The 15,889-nt window shown below is 43.7% G+C and overlaps 1 protein-coding gene across 1 annotated transcript; it reads left to right on the plus strand.

Moving 5' to 3' along the window:
* Window positions 1-828: 828 nt before the first annotated feature.
* Window positions 829-15,311, plus strand: ETS2 (ETS proto-oncogene 2, transcription factor). The gene is made up of 10 exons (XM_030957724.1): window positions 829-1,189; window positions 4,195-4,266; window positions 6,896-7,016; window positions 8,553-8,672; window positions 9,118-9,318; window positions 9,938-10,021; window positions 10,677-10,919; window positions 11,346-11,609; window positions 12,243-12,361; window positions 13,795-15,311. Exons 2-10 carry the CDS (start codon window positions 4,195-4,197, stop codon window positions 14,008-14,010), a joined length of 1,440 nt encoding a protein of 479 aa, XP_030813584.1. The 5' UTR covers window positions 829-1,189; the 3' UTR covers window positions 14,011-15,311.
* The last annotated feature ends 578 nt before the right edge of the window (window positions 15,312-15,889 follow it).

Here is a 15,889-nt window from a genome sequence, read left to right on the forward strand (position 1 = left end):
GGAACTCACTTCCACAAAATAAATTCAGCAGAAAGTAACTTTACATTTTGGTGTCACTCAGCTCCTTGCAACTTTCCAAGGGCCACCAAATTTATTTTTTTTTTCCCCAAGGTGTGAGGAACGCCAACTCTGTTTCACAGGCTGCAGCGTCAGGCTCTGCGATTCGCAGGCTGCAGCTTTGCCGCGCCGCATCCCGTTTTATATTAAGAACTCCCCAAAATAATTGCGGAAGGTGCGACATGACATAATCCCTGAAGTTCCACAGCACCAAGTGTCGCAGTTTGCTGAGGAAAAATCAAAGAATCAGGGTGGAAAAGATCTCTTGAGAGCATCGAGTCCAACTTTTGACAGTGCACCAAACCATGGCACTGAGTGCTGAACACCTCCAGGGATGGCGACTCCACCATCTAATGCCTTAATCAGCCTTTCTGTGAAGAAATTCATTCTTCAAGAAATTCCTTCTTCAAGAAATAGTCCAAATAGACTATTTCCATTTGTAATTTTAGAGGTTAACCCTCCTCACCCATCTCGGCCAGAGGCATTAATTAAAAAACAAGCATGGAAAACGTCCAGCATGAACTATTTCACTCATAACCGGGGAAGGGGGAGGAAACAAAATTTAAAAAAACAACGTCTGTTGGTCGGAATGACATAAAACACCTTTTTTTCACCACTTTTCCTCCCCGAGCCGCTCTTGGCACCCCCGGCGCTGGCGGAGCGCGGCTGTGCCGGTACCAGCGACGACAACAAGCGGAGGGGCCGGGCTTGAGGGAGGCGGGTCCGGCCGCCTCCCCCCGCCCGCTGAAGAGCGCCTGCGAGGGCGGCCGGGCGGCACAACGCGGAGCGGAGCCGGGAGGCGGCGGAACCAGCGCGGAACCAGCGCGGAACCAGCGCAGCATCACCGCGGGCCGCCTGCACCCGCGGCCCGGCCGGCAGCGCCCACGCACCGCGGGCACCCGCCTGCCTTCCCCGCCGCATCCCGCCCCTTCTGTGCCCCCCTGCTTTGGCCGGGACTCTCCGCCGGGATCAGCGCTGCTGTTGCTGTTGTTGTTGTTGGCCGGCGCGGCTGCATCGAGGATATTTTGGCTCGCCCAGAGGCAGCGGCGCCTCGATCCCTTGGACGCCGCGTGTGGGGCCGGGGCCGCCGCCGCCGGGGAGGGAGCGCAGGAGCGCCGGCATCGGGGGCCAGGTGAGGCGGGGGGAGTGAGGGAGGGAAAAGGGAAAAGGGCTCATCGGGGCTCCGGGAGCTCTCCTCGCTGGTGCTCCCGACCCGTGGGCGCCGCGGATTTTCCTCGGGAATGGCGATCACAGCCCTGGACCCCGCGATCGGCCTCCACCAGGGGCCGTGAGGGGTTGAGCGCAGCGGCCACGGCTCATCCCCCGGGGTTTGCCGCGGCCCCGGCAGGAAGGGGTTAATGGGCAGCGCGCTCTGGATTTGGTTAGGACTTTAAAGGGACTTAAAAAAAAAAAAAAAGAACGAAACGCTGGGCTGTGTGATCTGCCCACCGAAGTTTTTTATACGTGGGCGAAGCGTGTGTCATGTGTGTGAGGAGCCGGGCTGGCTCCCGGCGGAGCTCGGGGGCTGTACGGGGCACGCCGTTCTCTCCCACACTCTTCCTAAGGAGGCTGCTTTTTCCCCTGAAAAAAAATTGCCATTTAAAAGAATAGCAACAACCAGCATCATATCCCCCTGCCTGATATCCCCCCTAAAAAAATTCCCCTCAAAAAACCAAGGAGGAATAACACTGGAGGGACATCAGCGCGCTTCCCTTGTCCATGTGGATGCTGCCCAGCTGTGCCCAGCTGTGGGCAGGCACCTGGCTGCTGCTGAAAAGAAGGCGATCAGAATTCAGGAGTATTAGTTAATAAGTGCCTGATCCTGTTGACCCTGTTCTGGTTCACCCACTCAGCTATGCGGGGGTGTTGAGGAAGGTGTCCTGCCAGTTAAACCAATTATAGCTGGCAAGTCGCAGTCATCAGCATTAGTGGAGGAGTTGGAGGTGAGGCCCAGTCACACCGTGTTGGGCCGTAGTGGCTTTTCTGAATTAAAAAAAAAAAAAACAAAAACAGCAGCTTTCTAAGTGCAGCAGAAAGGCAGGTTTAACCCTCTGTGCCAATCCGCGTTGCCTTTCCAGCTCTGTTTGTCTGTAAGGGTTTCGTATCTCAGGGCTGGAAATTTGTGCTGCGGATGGGGAGAGAGCTGATGTGGGATGAGCGGAGGGTCTAGAAATTCCTCTGCTTGAGATATTCGGCAGGAGTGTTGCAAAATATGCTGAGGATCTCCATGTGTTTTTCAGCCAGAGCTCGGGGTCTCATTTTTCCAAAGCTTTCCTTCAGAACAAACTCAGCGTGGAGAAAAACGGGCTTGGGTTAATGAGCAATGCCGTGTAATCAGCGCTTGGTATAAACCTTTTGTCTTAGGGCCCTAAACGTCTCTAAAGAAACAACAACAAAAAAAAAAGACAGGAAGGAGAGAATCCCTTTTGGTGGATGGGGAAGTGCCTAACAGGATTTGTGGAGAGGTCAGAATTGCACAGGAGTGCCAGGAATCTTATTTGTACTCCTAACCAGGGATCAGACCTCAACTTACAGAATATACACAGAATATTTCCACAAATACTCAAATCCCCGAGCCAGTTATCCCTGGCCACCAGAGCAGAATTCAAAGGCAAAACAAAGAGTGTTGGAAATTGCCATATACTTTTTAAAATGCCCAGCCAAATGCAAGGATAAACAGTTGTTTAAACTGTGGCAAATTTAATGAACAGATTAGGATGCTTGCTGAGTGAGACTCACGCTGTGTGAAATTCTTTGCTGCTCAATGAGATGTGTAATTTAGATCAAATATTTGTACGTGCTGTTTGAGGTAAAAAACATCATTCAGTAGATTGCACTTTTTGAGTAACATTAATGAATATTCTTTTCAGTGTCAGTTGATTTATTTTGTTTCAATTAGAAGGCCCAGTCGAGTTGAAATAGGCCTTTCATGTTAAGGACTCTTGCTATTTTTTTTTTGTTAGTTTTATTTTAAGTGATCAGCTATTTAAAAGGATGAAAGGGTTCCTTGTCTTTGGCTGTTGGATGTTTTTATTTTCCTCTCTATTTATATGGACGGCTTTTGAATGTGTTGCCATTTTCAACAAGCTGGGCTTATTTTGTTAAGATCCTAATTTACGATTTTTTCTGAATTTTAAAGTGATTTTTTTCCCCTTGGGTTAACAGGGTGAGTGATAGATTTGGCTTGTAGTAAGTGACCACAGTTTAGTGGAAATCTTGATAGTGTCCTCTGTGATTTAAGTACAAGTGCATGTTTTCAGGCAGTTGCTGTGGAGCAAGGGAATTCAGCCCAATGCTGTGAAAAAGGGAAGGAAAATTAAGAGTGTAGCTTGATAAGGTATCATTCACTGACACATGAATTGCTGCATCACGATAAACCTAAACAATGGCCATAAAACTGGCTTTATTCCTTATGTTTGATCTTTCCCATTGGATATGAATCTTATCACTCTTCTCCTTAAGTGATATATAGGAGAAAAGTCACACAGGCCTCACACAACTCTGCTCCTGGTAATAAAGGCAATATGATAAAGGTTTGACTTCAGTGGCATGAACATATTGATAGTGGTCCCATTATCAGCCCTTTAAAAAGGGTATTTTACTGCATAAACCCCTTTTCAATTGAAACTTAAGCCCTCTAAAGCTTTATAAATGCTTTAATCCTGTGTTTAGAAAATGTACAAGATAATGTGGTTTGGAGTGAAGGAGTCAAGGCAGGAGGTTGGGAACACTGGGAATTGGCTTCTCTGATTATTCATGAAGTGGTGAAGGTGTATCACAGTGTCACTGTGTCACTCCTCTTCCTCTGAAAGCCAAAGTCTGAAGTGAATCATGGCCTGTGAGAGGGCACAAAAATAACACAAAACTGATTACCTCAGGTCATAGGTGAAAAGTTGAACAAAGCCCAAAGAGACAGGTACTCAGTGAGCAAGGGGTTTCTGTGGGCTTTGCAGGCAAACACAAATTCTGTGAGAGCTCTCCCAGCTGAAAAACAAGGTGGGAGCTGCCCTGTGTGGCTGGGAGGTTGGAAAAGCTTTCCCTGTATCTCATTGCCAGAGCTGGATCTGGTAACATCTGGTAACATCTGCTTCCCCCTCCTTTGGCTGTGGATTTAACAGGACCTCTCTCCTTTTTCAGATGAGTGACTTTGGGGTCAGGAACATGGATCAAGTAGCTCCCGTGTCCAACATGTACAGAGGAATGCTCAAGGTGAGTACCCTGGAGCTGTCAGCTCCCAAACCCAGCTGGGGCAGCTCCCAGCCTGTGCTCCTGTTGTGTTCCTGCAGTGCTAGAACAGGAATTGGACGTCCAAGAAGTGAGCACAGGCTTCATTGTTCCCCTCTAATCTTCTGCCAGAGTATTCCCACTGAGTTCCACAGAGATGTGAAAAGCAGGACTGAAATAGGAAGGTGCAAATCTTGAACCCTCAACCCTCTCCCCCAACAAAGCTCCCTCTCTCCATTCCCTAAATTTAAAAGAGGTGGACAAGAACTGAGCTCAAATTTGCTGGTGTGGGTGGAACTTCTGCCAAATCAAAGGCTTAAAGATGGGCAGCAGGAGATCTTAAATTTGATGAGACTGGCAGAGGCCTGTCCTGATAGGACTGGTCAGGTTTGGTACCTTCCCGAACCTTGTTTGGATTAAAAGTAGGTTGTTCGCTTCCAACTGTTATTAATGGAAGCCAAATACATTGTAATAACTCCAAAAATCATTAAATTTATTTGATCTTTAGGTAGGCTGTGCCTGTTACCTTGTTTTGAAAGGAATTTACAAACCGAGGTCAGCAGACTGTAAAGGCTTAGTCTTAAAGCGCTTTCCCCCTCCCCATTCATGCAACTTGCTTTTTAATCCCAATATCAATTTTTTTACACAGCATTGATCAATGTAAAGGTTAGGGAGACCCTTTCTACTCTCAGTAACTTTGAGAAATGGCCATGGTTTGAAGAATCAGTGAGGCTCTGGGATGTTCACTGCTCTGGTGCTTTATGTCCCCTCTTAACCCTTTTTTCTCTTCACAAAAAAATCCAAGAGATCCCCAACTTAGCATCTGTGTGCTCTTAACACATTGGTTGCTCTAAGCAGTTGTTCAGTTGTCATAGAATTAAGTCAGAGATTTGTGTTCTGCTGTGGCTGTTCACATTGCGTTTTATTTCGTTCTGCAATAATTACATGTATTGAAAAGCCAAACAAAGTAGTTGTGAAACTGATAGGATGAGCAGAATTCATCCTGCATTGTGTTTTTCCTCTTTTACTACTATTAAATGAAGAACATGCTTGTACATTAATTTTCTCCCTTTTGAAATATGAAACCAGCACGGTATGGATTTTACTCATTCACATGCCACAGCATTTTTTCCAGTGACTCAGGAGAAGGGTCATTTACACAAAATGCAGGAGTTTCCAGATTGTGTTGAAAGAACTTGCCCTTTCTTTTAGGTACTAGAGATGAGTCAGAGCTTTTATCTAGTAATGTATAAAGAATCTTTTACCAGCAGATTTGGTAGATGTTATTAACTTGTTTTATTCAGACATGAGCCTTTCCAAGGGCTGGCTTTGACTTGGGGAGTACCTGAAACAGAGCTCCACAATTTGTCCCTGCTGGCCAGGAGATTTTTATGTGAAAAATTAGGGAATGAGAGGGAAAATGAATCCTAATTTGCTGTTCCAGGAACGTAGTTTAGGTTGCTTTTTGCATTGCGCATGAATACTGCCCTGAAAAATCCTTGCCTTGTCCTCAGCTAAATCCACTCCTTTGGCACAAGCTGGCAAACCAGTGTTTGCCTAAACCAAATAAACACTTGCAAGCTGCCTTTGTCTCCAGCCATGGGCCAGCTGCAGCTTTCCAGAGTAATGTTCTATCCTCAGGTACCTTGAGAAAAATCTCAGTGGCAGCTTTTATCCCATCTTTGCCTCAAGATGTTGCAGATAGGGTTTCCCTGTGACTAACAAGCAAGTTTCATAAGATGTTTTTGAAGTTATTTCCTCCTCTGCTCACATTCCTTCTGCCCCCCAAAGACTAAAGTGGTGGAGGAGAATTTAGTAATTTCATACCAATATTTCTGGCACATACACAGTTGGCTCAAGTCAAGTTTGAAAGGAGTTAGGTTTTCAAAATATAGCAATGTTTCTTGAATGTCAGTATATCAGTAGAATCCATTTTTATCAGTCTTGTTTATGCCTTGCTGTAAAATGAAAGTAGAAGTGTTTCACTGAGCATCTGAGCACTTGAAAGACTTCAAAATGTGGTTGCTGGCAAATCCAGTAAGTAAGGCAGAAGTGTAAAAGTTGCTGCAACATCCTTCCTCAAGTCCTATAAAGCTGGCTGTGTAGCTTCAAGTGATGTGGTTCAGATGAGTTTTATCCTTTAGAAGAAAAAAACAAATTCATAAATCTACTGTAGGTTTTACACTGGCAGTTTTCCCATAATTTACTGATCTGCCATCAAATCCCCATTGAGTGGATAATCAATTTAAAGGGTTAAGGAAATGAGGATTTCTTTAAAATGCACCGGGAAATAAACATGTGTTTATACACACATGTGTATTGTCTATTGTTAAAAGCCTCAATTACAGGAAATAAACCTAAGAATATCTTGATTTGGCTTTACTGTAAGCTGCAGAACATCCTCCCCCTCGAGGGCCCTTACCAGTGGGTTTTATTCACGTAGCAGAAGCTGTGCCCTCGTTGTGGTTACGTTTCAGAGCTGGCTCATTCAAGGTAGTGGTTGTGCATGATCTCCAGATCTAGGAAACCAAACCCAGACACTTCCTAGCAGAGGAGTTCACAGCTCTGCAGCAAAATGCTGACGTGGTTCTGTGTTTATTCTGTTCCTCTGCAGCGTCAGCCAGCGTTTGACACTTTTGACAGCTCCAACTCGCTTTTTGCTGGATATTTTTGCTCACTCAGTGAAGACCAAACGCTTCAGGAAGTGCCAACAGGATTTGACTCCACTTCTTATGGTAAATCCTCACTTTGCTCCTTAGTCCACTTGGTAGAGCAGAAATTTTTGGGGTCTAACTAACATTTCCTGGGTGGTTTAATACACGGACTTCTGTGTACGTGCTTGGTTTTACTCATGTCAGTTTCTTTGTGGTTAGTTGTTGTTTTCTGCATTGAAAAGAAATAGGAGCTGGGATGCAGTAGCCTAATAGTCTGATTTTTCATGGAAGAAGCCTTAGTAGGAGTTTAAGCAGAGCTAAGAGTTGAAAAATCTTTAAAAAGAGAGTTTTATGTATTTAAATTTGCAACATCTCAACCATAATTAAAGTGCAAATATTCTGAAAGCTTTTTGATTCTCTGGTGTTAAATCTCAGTATGTTTTATTACATACTTTAAAAAACAAGGTGGGGATATTTTAAGATTTTTTATTATTATTATTTGTGTGTGTGTAGGTCAGTATCCCACCAAGAGTGCCCTACATATCCTTGCCAAAAATCCCTGACAAAATGTAGATATTTTACCTGATGCTGCTTTTATCTCCCCTTAGGGAAAGGAAATAAAACCTCAAGCCCTCAAACCCAGAAAACCACAGGTCCTTTGTTCTACTGTGATTCTAATCAGTCACCTGCTCTGGTCAGCAAAGCAAGTGCTTGCAGATATTAGGAAGGGTGTGGTAAAAGCAGAAGTTAAGCAGAAGTGCAGCCTGTAGATAGTCTGGGAGAGCAAGAAGAGCTGCAGAGCTCTGAGCTGACTTGGAATCTGCCAGGAGCAACTGGGACAGTGGAAGGTGTCCCTGCCCATGGCAGGAGGTCGCACTGGATGAGCTTTAAGGTCCCTTCCAGCCCAAACCATTCTGTGATAAAATGAGGCATCTTCTGGTAAAAATTGACCAATAAGAAAAGCTGAGTGGGAGCTGAATTTATCCCTAAAATAGAATCTTCTTGTAAATTTGAAAGTCAGTGAAGTAGATCAGTGATTTTTACTGACATATAATGGTGCCAGCTTTGTGGTTGGATGCATTATTCACCCCCAGCTTGTTACCAGTCACACTTGTTTGGTCCAGATGATGGAATAATCCATTGCACCATGTGCCTGGGTGATGAGATGTGATAAGGTCTGAAATGCAGTGTTGAGTAGTGCAAGCTGGCTCTTCACAACCCTGCTGTCAGTTACTTTGCTCTCAAATTAAATAAAGATTGTCTGGAGTTGCAAAGAAGTCTCAGGGCAAATTATAGGTGGTAAAATAGGAGTAAGCAGTCTCATTTCCCTTAAAAAATAATCAAGTTTTCCCTGCAACAAAGGCACTTTATGTAACTACTGAGAGGAAATAAGGATCTATGCATGGAAAGCTGCAAAGCTCTAATTAGTGATGCAATCTTACCAAACGAGTAGCACAGAGATTTTGGAGTGTGGAGATCTCTGTTGTTAAACCACCAACTTTTTAGCATGTATTTTATTTTTTTAATTCTTCAAATAGTAAAAGCCAATCAGTCCTTTCAGTGCCCTGAAGTTAATGTGTCTTCTTCCTCCCCTCCACCCCTTTTCTTTTCTTGCAGAGTCGAACAACTGTGAATTGCCTCTGTTAACCCCGTGCAGCAAGGCTGTGATGAGTCAGGCCCTGAAAGATACTTTCAGTGGTTTCACAAAGGAACAGTGTCGACTGGGTATCCCAAATAGTAAGTGTTTGCTATTTATAAGCTCTTTTTTTTTTTTCTTTTAATGCTAAGGAGGAGGCTGAATAGCTGCTCTTTGAAAAGGAAAGAATGATGTCAGTAGGAAATACAAGAATGGATCCTATGTGAATCTGGCACAGCTTGCCTTGGAGAGGCCAGACTTGCTGGTGTTAAAAATGGGTGCATGGAGAGCTCATGCTTTGGCAGCAGGAGAGAGTCAAGCAAGCTGAGGACATCTCTGGTTGAAAGTGAATGCAGAAAGAAAAGAGAGAACTGAGTTGTTTGGGGTTTTTTAATAAATTCAAGAATACATTCATTCTGAATTCATTGAGGACTCAATAACTTGGCTAAACAATTTTAGTTTTTTTTAATTCACTGTTTTATAAGGAAGATTTTTTGACAAGGGCCAGGAGTTATCTCTAAATGTTGGATCCTTCCTGTCTTGCAGATCCCTGGCTATGGACTGAACAACAAGTTTGCCAGTGGCTTTCATGGGCTACCAATGAGTTCAGCTTGGCAAATGTGAATTTCCATCAGTTTCTTATGAGTGGCCAAGACTTGTGCAACCTGGGCAAGGAGCGTTTCCTGGAACTGGCACCTGACTATGTGGGTGATATTCTGTGGGAACACCTGGAACAGATGATAAAAGGTAGTTAGACTGCCAGAAAAAGCTTTTGGTTTAGGGCTCTCCTAACAGAAACAGAAATGGGACTCGATTTCAACACTGGTTTCACTATGAAGGGTTTTATTGCATATGAAAACTCGAAATGAACTTTAAAACTTGCTTAATAACAGCATTATCAGCACTGTCAGTACATCCTTGGTATGCCAAGTACAGATGCAGATGGCTGCAGACATTCTGTGTGCAGGCTGGGTACATTTGTGGGCAGGTTTTATTTGGGAAGATCACTGGAATAAGTGAGATTGGGGTACAACCAGTGTAAATACCCCATAAATAAAGCAGTTAACCCCATAAATACAAAGTTAACCAGCAGTTGGACCTTAAAGCACATTGCAATTATTGTTGACTTTAAGTTTAATGGGAAAATTCAGTTGGTGGTGATGGTTTTAAAGCCTGTTGAAAGTTGGTTGGATTTTTTTTTTGGTGTGATTTCTGTCATGAGAGAAAATGCAGTACAAATAGAGTGTGCTACTAAAATTTTTGTGAATGTACCAAAATACTCCCAAGAGTCAGGAGCTTTCCATGGCTTACAGGTTGGATCTTTAAAACTATAAACCCAAATTTTCTCTTTTTCTCCTCTCCCCAGACAGCCAAGAGAAAACACAAGATCAATATGTGGAGAACTCTCACCTCACCTCAGTTCCTCACTGGGTCAATAATAATTCCTTAAGTAAGTATTTTTAAAAATTCATATTTTTGCATCTCTCAGTTTATTCTGAGCGTGTCACAGATTCAGGGTAGAAACAAAAAGCACCAAAATAGTTACTGTGTTTGAGGAGAGCATTTGACTTCAGCTGCTCCAGCCTCCTTTCCTTGTATTGTTCAATTGTCACCTAATTTATATCGGAAATCGTTTGAAGAGCAAAGCCTTTGAGAAAATGAAATTTCCTCTTGCTATGCCAAGCCCTCCCTCTGTGGAGCACAATGACCACTCCCATCTCTAGCAAACAGAGGCAAAAACTGGGAAGCAGCAAGAATTCTGTTTAGGCCTTTTTAAAGGCTCTGGAAATGTGCTAGAGCTGTTGGGAGTGTGTGGGATGCAGTGCTGGCTCCCTCAGATTGTTTGATTGATGGTGTGTTTTATTCTACCACAGTCAGGCTTCACTCAGCCTGATTACACCACTTAATGGGGAGAGCCTTGCTCAAAACCACTTAAAACTTCCCCAATTTTTTCTGTAGTTTCCTTGAAGAATGAAAAATGGGCATTTGTGGCTGGCAAGTTAGAGAGGGGGATTTGCAGAATCTGATTTGGCGTATTTAGTGTATTAGTTTGTTTAAGGGTCTCCAGGGGAAAAATCATCTAATTCTTTGGTTTCTTTTTTCAGCTGTTAACGTAGATCAGAATTCCTATGGAATGCAAATGCCTGGATACCCTAAACCCCTCAGTTATCCCAAACCCAGTCTCCTGACTGACGTCTGTCAGACTTCCACGGCACCGAATCTCCTCAACCCAGAACAAGACTTCCCATTGTTCCCTAAAACCCAAGCAGATGCTGTTGGTGTGAACTACTGTGCAGTAAGCCAAGATTTCCCAAGGAACAACCTCAATTTGCTGATGGATAACTCTGGTGAGTCGTTATCTGCATGATAACCATGGGGGCCAAGGCCACGATCTGAATGCTTCTTCCTCCTTTGCATGATTTATACGGATAGGCTGGATTGAGAGAAAGAAACCACCAACACTGTACTATTTTAAATTTTATTTTTATTTTTAATTTTATTTTTATTTATTATTATTATTTTATTCATTCTTATGTATTTTAGTTCTATTATTATTTTATTTTTATATATTTATTATATATGCTATAGTATTATAATGTTCATTATATATTATTATATTGTTATATATTATTATAGTATTTATTATATACTGTTATATTTATTCTTGTATATTATTATATTTATTATTATATTTATTAGTGTATTTATTCTAATTATTCTATTTATTCATATTTATTTGTATTTGATTTATTTCATCGTTTCATTTGATGAAGGCAAGCTGAGAGAGCACGAATCCAGTGACAGTGGTGCTGAGAGCTATGAGAGCTCAGATTCCATGCTGCAGTCCTGGAACAGCCAATCCTCCCTGGTGGATTTGCAGCGTGTGCCATCCTATGAGAGCTTTGAGGATGACTGCAGCCAGTCCCTGTGCCTGAGCAAACCTACCATGTCCTTCAAAGACTACATTCAAGAGAGGAGTGATCCTGTGGAGCAAGGGAAACCAGTTATACCAGCAGCCATCCTGGCTGGCTTTACTGGTGAGTGGTGAGGCAAAATGGTCACTCCTGTTTTTTATGTAACATCAGTGTTCCCTCCAATGTGTGCCATGGGAGGTAGAGACCACTAGTCACAAATAATTTCAGTTTCTTATGTGGGGGATTATCCACCCAAAACAAGAACAGGCAGGCAAGTCAGATCAAGTAAAAATCAAATGCACTTTTTGATCTGTTTGAAAAAGAGGGGAGCTTGGACAAAATCTCCCAGATTTGGAAATTCCCACAGGTGTTGTTAAGGCCTTGTTGCTGTAGTCCTTGCTGAAATTGGTTTTTTCCTGTAGGATCTTTGCCAAGCCAAAGACTTCAGGACAAGCCCTGGAGCTCAAAATGCAGCTGTTGGGGAGGTGGGAGTGAGGGTTAAAGGATCCATATGAGGGGGAAAGCCACAACTTCTGTTAAATCCTTTGTTTCCATGAAAAACATGACTTCATTTTTACGTTGGTAATAGCAGGTTTGTGCTATAGAGTAAAACCGTAGGTTTCTTTCTGATCTGTAAAAAAGATAAATCAGATTAATTACCAGGTCTGTGATACAAGTCTGGTCACATACATTGCTTGTGGTTAGAGCTGGCAGAGGTATTAATTTGTGGTTTTTCTGTCTCCTCTTTCCCAACAGGCAGTGGACCTATCCAGCTGTGGCAATTCCTTCTGGAGTTACTGACTGACAAGTCCTGTCAGTCATTCATTAGCTGGACAGGAGATGGATGGGAATTTAAACTTGCTGACCCAGATGAGGTATGTGGCTAATTGGGGTGAAAACAAAGATTTTGGGGTCTGATTTGATCTCTGTGGGCCCAGTCTTGGATATAATGTGTGTTTAGCTGCACAGCAAATATAGTAATGCTGCTTTTGAAGTATTCTGGGAACTTCATTCATTCAAAGTGATGCATTTTCATCTTCTGATACTGTTTCTAGTAGGAAGATTATTGTATTAAGAGATAAAAAGTCCAGTGAAACTTCTAGATTTAAGAAAAAAGAGGGGAGAGGAATAATGAACTGCAAGGAACTTTATAGCATTGAACTTCCAGTGAAGAGTTGTCCCCTGCTGCCTGGTAAAACAGTGGTTTTTGAGAGAGCACATTGAGCCAGAGCTCCGGGAGTGTTTGGGCAAAACTCTCAGGCACAGGGTGGGATTGTTGGGGTGTCAGTGCAGGGACAGGAGCTGGGCTTGGATCCCTGGGGGTCCCTTCCAGCTCAGGGTATTCTGTGATTCTTGGGGCTTGTCCTGTGCAGGGCCAGGAGCTGCACTGGTGGTGGAGTCACTGTCCCTGGGGGTGTTTAAGGATTAAAGCCTGGATGTGGCACTCAGTGCCATGGTCTGGATGACAAGGTGGTGTTGGGTCATAGCTTGGTCTCAGAGCTCTTTCCCAGCCTGGTTGATTCTGTGACTCCTTCCAGCTCAGGATAGTCTGTGTTTCTTGAGGTGTCCAGTGCAGGGCCAGGAATTAGACTTTGGTCCCTGTAGGACACTGCCAGCTTGGGATATTCTGTGATTTCTCCCTAAACCTGACCTCCTTAACCATGTTTTGGCCATCCCCTACAAACTGGTGTCTGTCACAGTGAGGGTGCCTGTGACAAACCTCTCTGGTTCCCTGACTTCAGGGCAGGGGTGGCAGAAAGGAGCAGGTTCAATGGAGTTGCCCAAAAGGAACTTCTGTAAAGGGTGAAAAAAACAAACATGGAGCACAGTGTGAGGGGCAGGAACCCCAGACCTGAGATAAAGGGGAAGCAACAATATATACAGTTGGGGTAGAACATTCTAGAACAATAACCATAGAAGGGAAACAAGTAAGGGGAGCAGAAACCTGGACAAAAAACCAATAGGGGAGCAGAACATGGACAACTTAGCATAACAACACCAAAGACTTCTGGGGGAACTCTCAAGCTCACTCTGAGTTAAACAAATGATTCCCAGGGCTTGAAACTCACACCTGGGTATTTTGGAGTAAAATCTGTCTGACTCTGGGCCAACTTCCACTTTGCTGTCAGCCACCTCCTCCTGGAGCTGCTGTTGAGGTCTCTTGTGGGATCAGTCACCAACTCCTCTCTTGTGAGGCTGGGCCACCCAAAGCAAATAAAATGCTCTGACTGAGAAAGGGTTTTCTTTAATCAGCCGCTAAGAAGATGACGAGACGAACAAATTTTGAACGAGTTTTGCTTTCTGGCAGGTGGCACGGCGCTGGGGGAGGAGGAAGAACAAGCCCAAGATGAACTACGAGAAGCTGAGCCGGGGCCTGCGCTACTACTACGACAAGAACATCATCCACAAGACGTCGGGCAAGCGCTACGTGTACCGCTTCGTGTGCGACCTGCACAACCTGCTGGGCTACACCCCCGAGGAGCTGCACGCCATGCTGGGCGTGCAGCCCGACACCGAGGACTGATCCCAGGCCCTGGGAGTGGATCTGGAGTCACCAGTGGTGGGGACAATGGCCGGGAGCCACGGCAGCCAGGCCCGCCGCGCTCGGGGGAGGCAGAGCGGGAGCTTCATCCGTTGTGGGAGCGGCCGGTGGGGCTCTGGGGAGTGGGCACAGGCCTGGATGCTCCTGGGGGCAGCGTTTCAGCTGCCTGCCCTGCCCCACACAGCGCTTTGACACTGCCCTGGAAGGATGGGTTGGCTGTGGAACCAAAGGTTGGCTGTGAGAAACCCAGCAGAGCTCTGGCTGGGATGTTTTTGAAACACCGCCGTCCTCATGCAGTTTATTTAAAAACAAACTAATTTATTTGAAATGAGCAGTAAGGAGAACTGGTATTACTTTTGTTTTAAAGCACGTTTTGTTGTTGTTATTATTATTGTTACTACTCCAGAAATTTGCTGCATAGGTACATAAACACTCTTGTGTCCAAAACCAGATGTAGCAACTGTTAACAGAAAAAAAACCCACCCTTTTAAAGAAGGGAAGGAAAATCATACCATTTCAATATTCAGTTTGTATATATCCTGTGATTCCTTTGGAAACTCTGATGTTCCTATTTAACAGATACTGTATAGTGTAAATTAAACTAATTGTATGTGTGCTTTGAAATAGGATGAATGTAAACTTATCAAATGTGGGGTGGGGGGAGGGTTCATGTTTGTCTAGGATATACAACCTTCTGCAAATATTGAATTGGCCTGAGAGACAGCAGAAGTTCTATGCTCAGTGTGCATGCATTGGGGGGCAGGGAGGGAGGTCGGGCTCAGGATTTTGCCAAGACTGAAGCTGGCAATTCTTTGTGCATTTTGGCATTTTTACAGAAAACTAATGTTGTATTCTGGGACATAAAAGGGCCTGTTTGTGATTTCTTCTGTAACTGAAAAATAAAAATATTAATATGGGTGAAATTACCTTTTTTTCTTTATAAATGGCATATGTTTTTCAACTTCTATGCATGTACTTTTAAAAAAAAGTTTATATACAAGCCTTATTTTTTCAGTTCACTTGTCTCTTCCTGCAGTTTATTCTGTATGATTAAAATATGAATTCTATTTTTGGAAATAACTGTGACTCCTTTTCAAAGATCAGGAGGGTTTTATGTAGCAGCTATTTTTACTGCAAAAAAAAAAAAAAAAAAAAAAAAAAAATCACTGGAAAAACGTACTTTGTAAGAAAGCTTTATTTTTTATCTGAGCTTGTTGTACAGTTAAATGTGTTGTACAGTGTGAGAGGTTTAAAAATATGACTCTTCATTAAAACCTCTTGAAAAGAAAGTTTTGTGTGTGCTTTTCAATCTGGAAAGTTTCAGAGGAGTTCCTTCTTTGTTTGTTGGTTCAATCCTTGTCCATCCTTCACCACCCTCAACAGCTGCAGGATGGAAAAAGTAACCCAAAAAGAAAATAACCAGCCAGGCTTGGGGCTTATTGGAGAAAATACTGCAAGAATGTGGAGGCTGGTCTGGAGCTGAGCTGGATGGATGCAACCATTCTGCATAGAAATTCGAGTTAACACCTTTGTGTTGTGCCTCTGAAAGAAAACTGGCAGCTCTGTGGTGTGAAAAGAGGTGGGGGGAGATATGGAAAAACACAGGTGGGAAGACAACTTTAGCTTGAACTGTTCTCATCCTGTGCAAAGGAACCCTGCTGTCTCCATCATCCTCTTCATCCCTTCACCTTCCAGACGAGCAGGAAATGCAGAAACATTTCCACACTTTTAAAAAGTTAAAAATACAGATATTAAATAATGCTGGCCCTAAGCCTCATGATCTTTCTACCAAACTGTGTCTTGCTGTTGCTTTTGTTGTAGTCACCCTGTGAAAAACCATGGGCTTGGGGTTTTTTTGGGA

The sequence above is a fragment of the Camarhynchus parvulus genome, chromosome 1 (assembly GCF_901933205.1).
Source record: "Camarhynchus parvulus chromosome 1, STF_HiC, whole genome shotgun sequence".
NCBI classification, from domain to species: domain Eukaryota; kingdom Metazoa; phylum Chordata; class Aves; order Passeriformes; family Thraupidae; genus Camarhynchus; species Camarhynchus parvulus.

What these genes read in the sequence shown, in the direction of transcription:
- ETS2 (XM_030957724.1), top strand. Translation starts at nt 4,195, where the DNA reads ATGAGTGACTTTGGGGTCAGGAACATGGATCAAGTAGCTCCCGTGTCC. An exon ending in TGTACAGAGGAATGCTCAAG is followed by an intron (nt 4,267 to 6,895) that starts GTGAGTACCCTG and finishes GTTCCTCTGCAG; the next exon opens with CGTCAGCCAGCGTTTGACAC. An exon ending in CATCCTGGCTGGCTTTACTG is followed by an intron (nt 11,610 to 12,242) that starts GTGAGTGGTGAG and finishes CTTTCCCAACAG; the next exon opens with GCAGTGGACCTATCCAGCTG.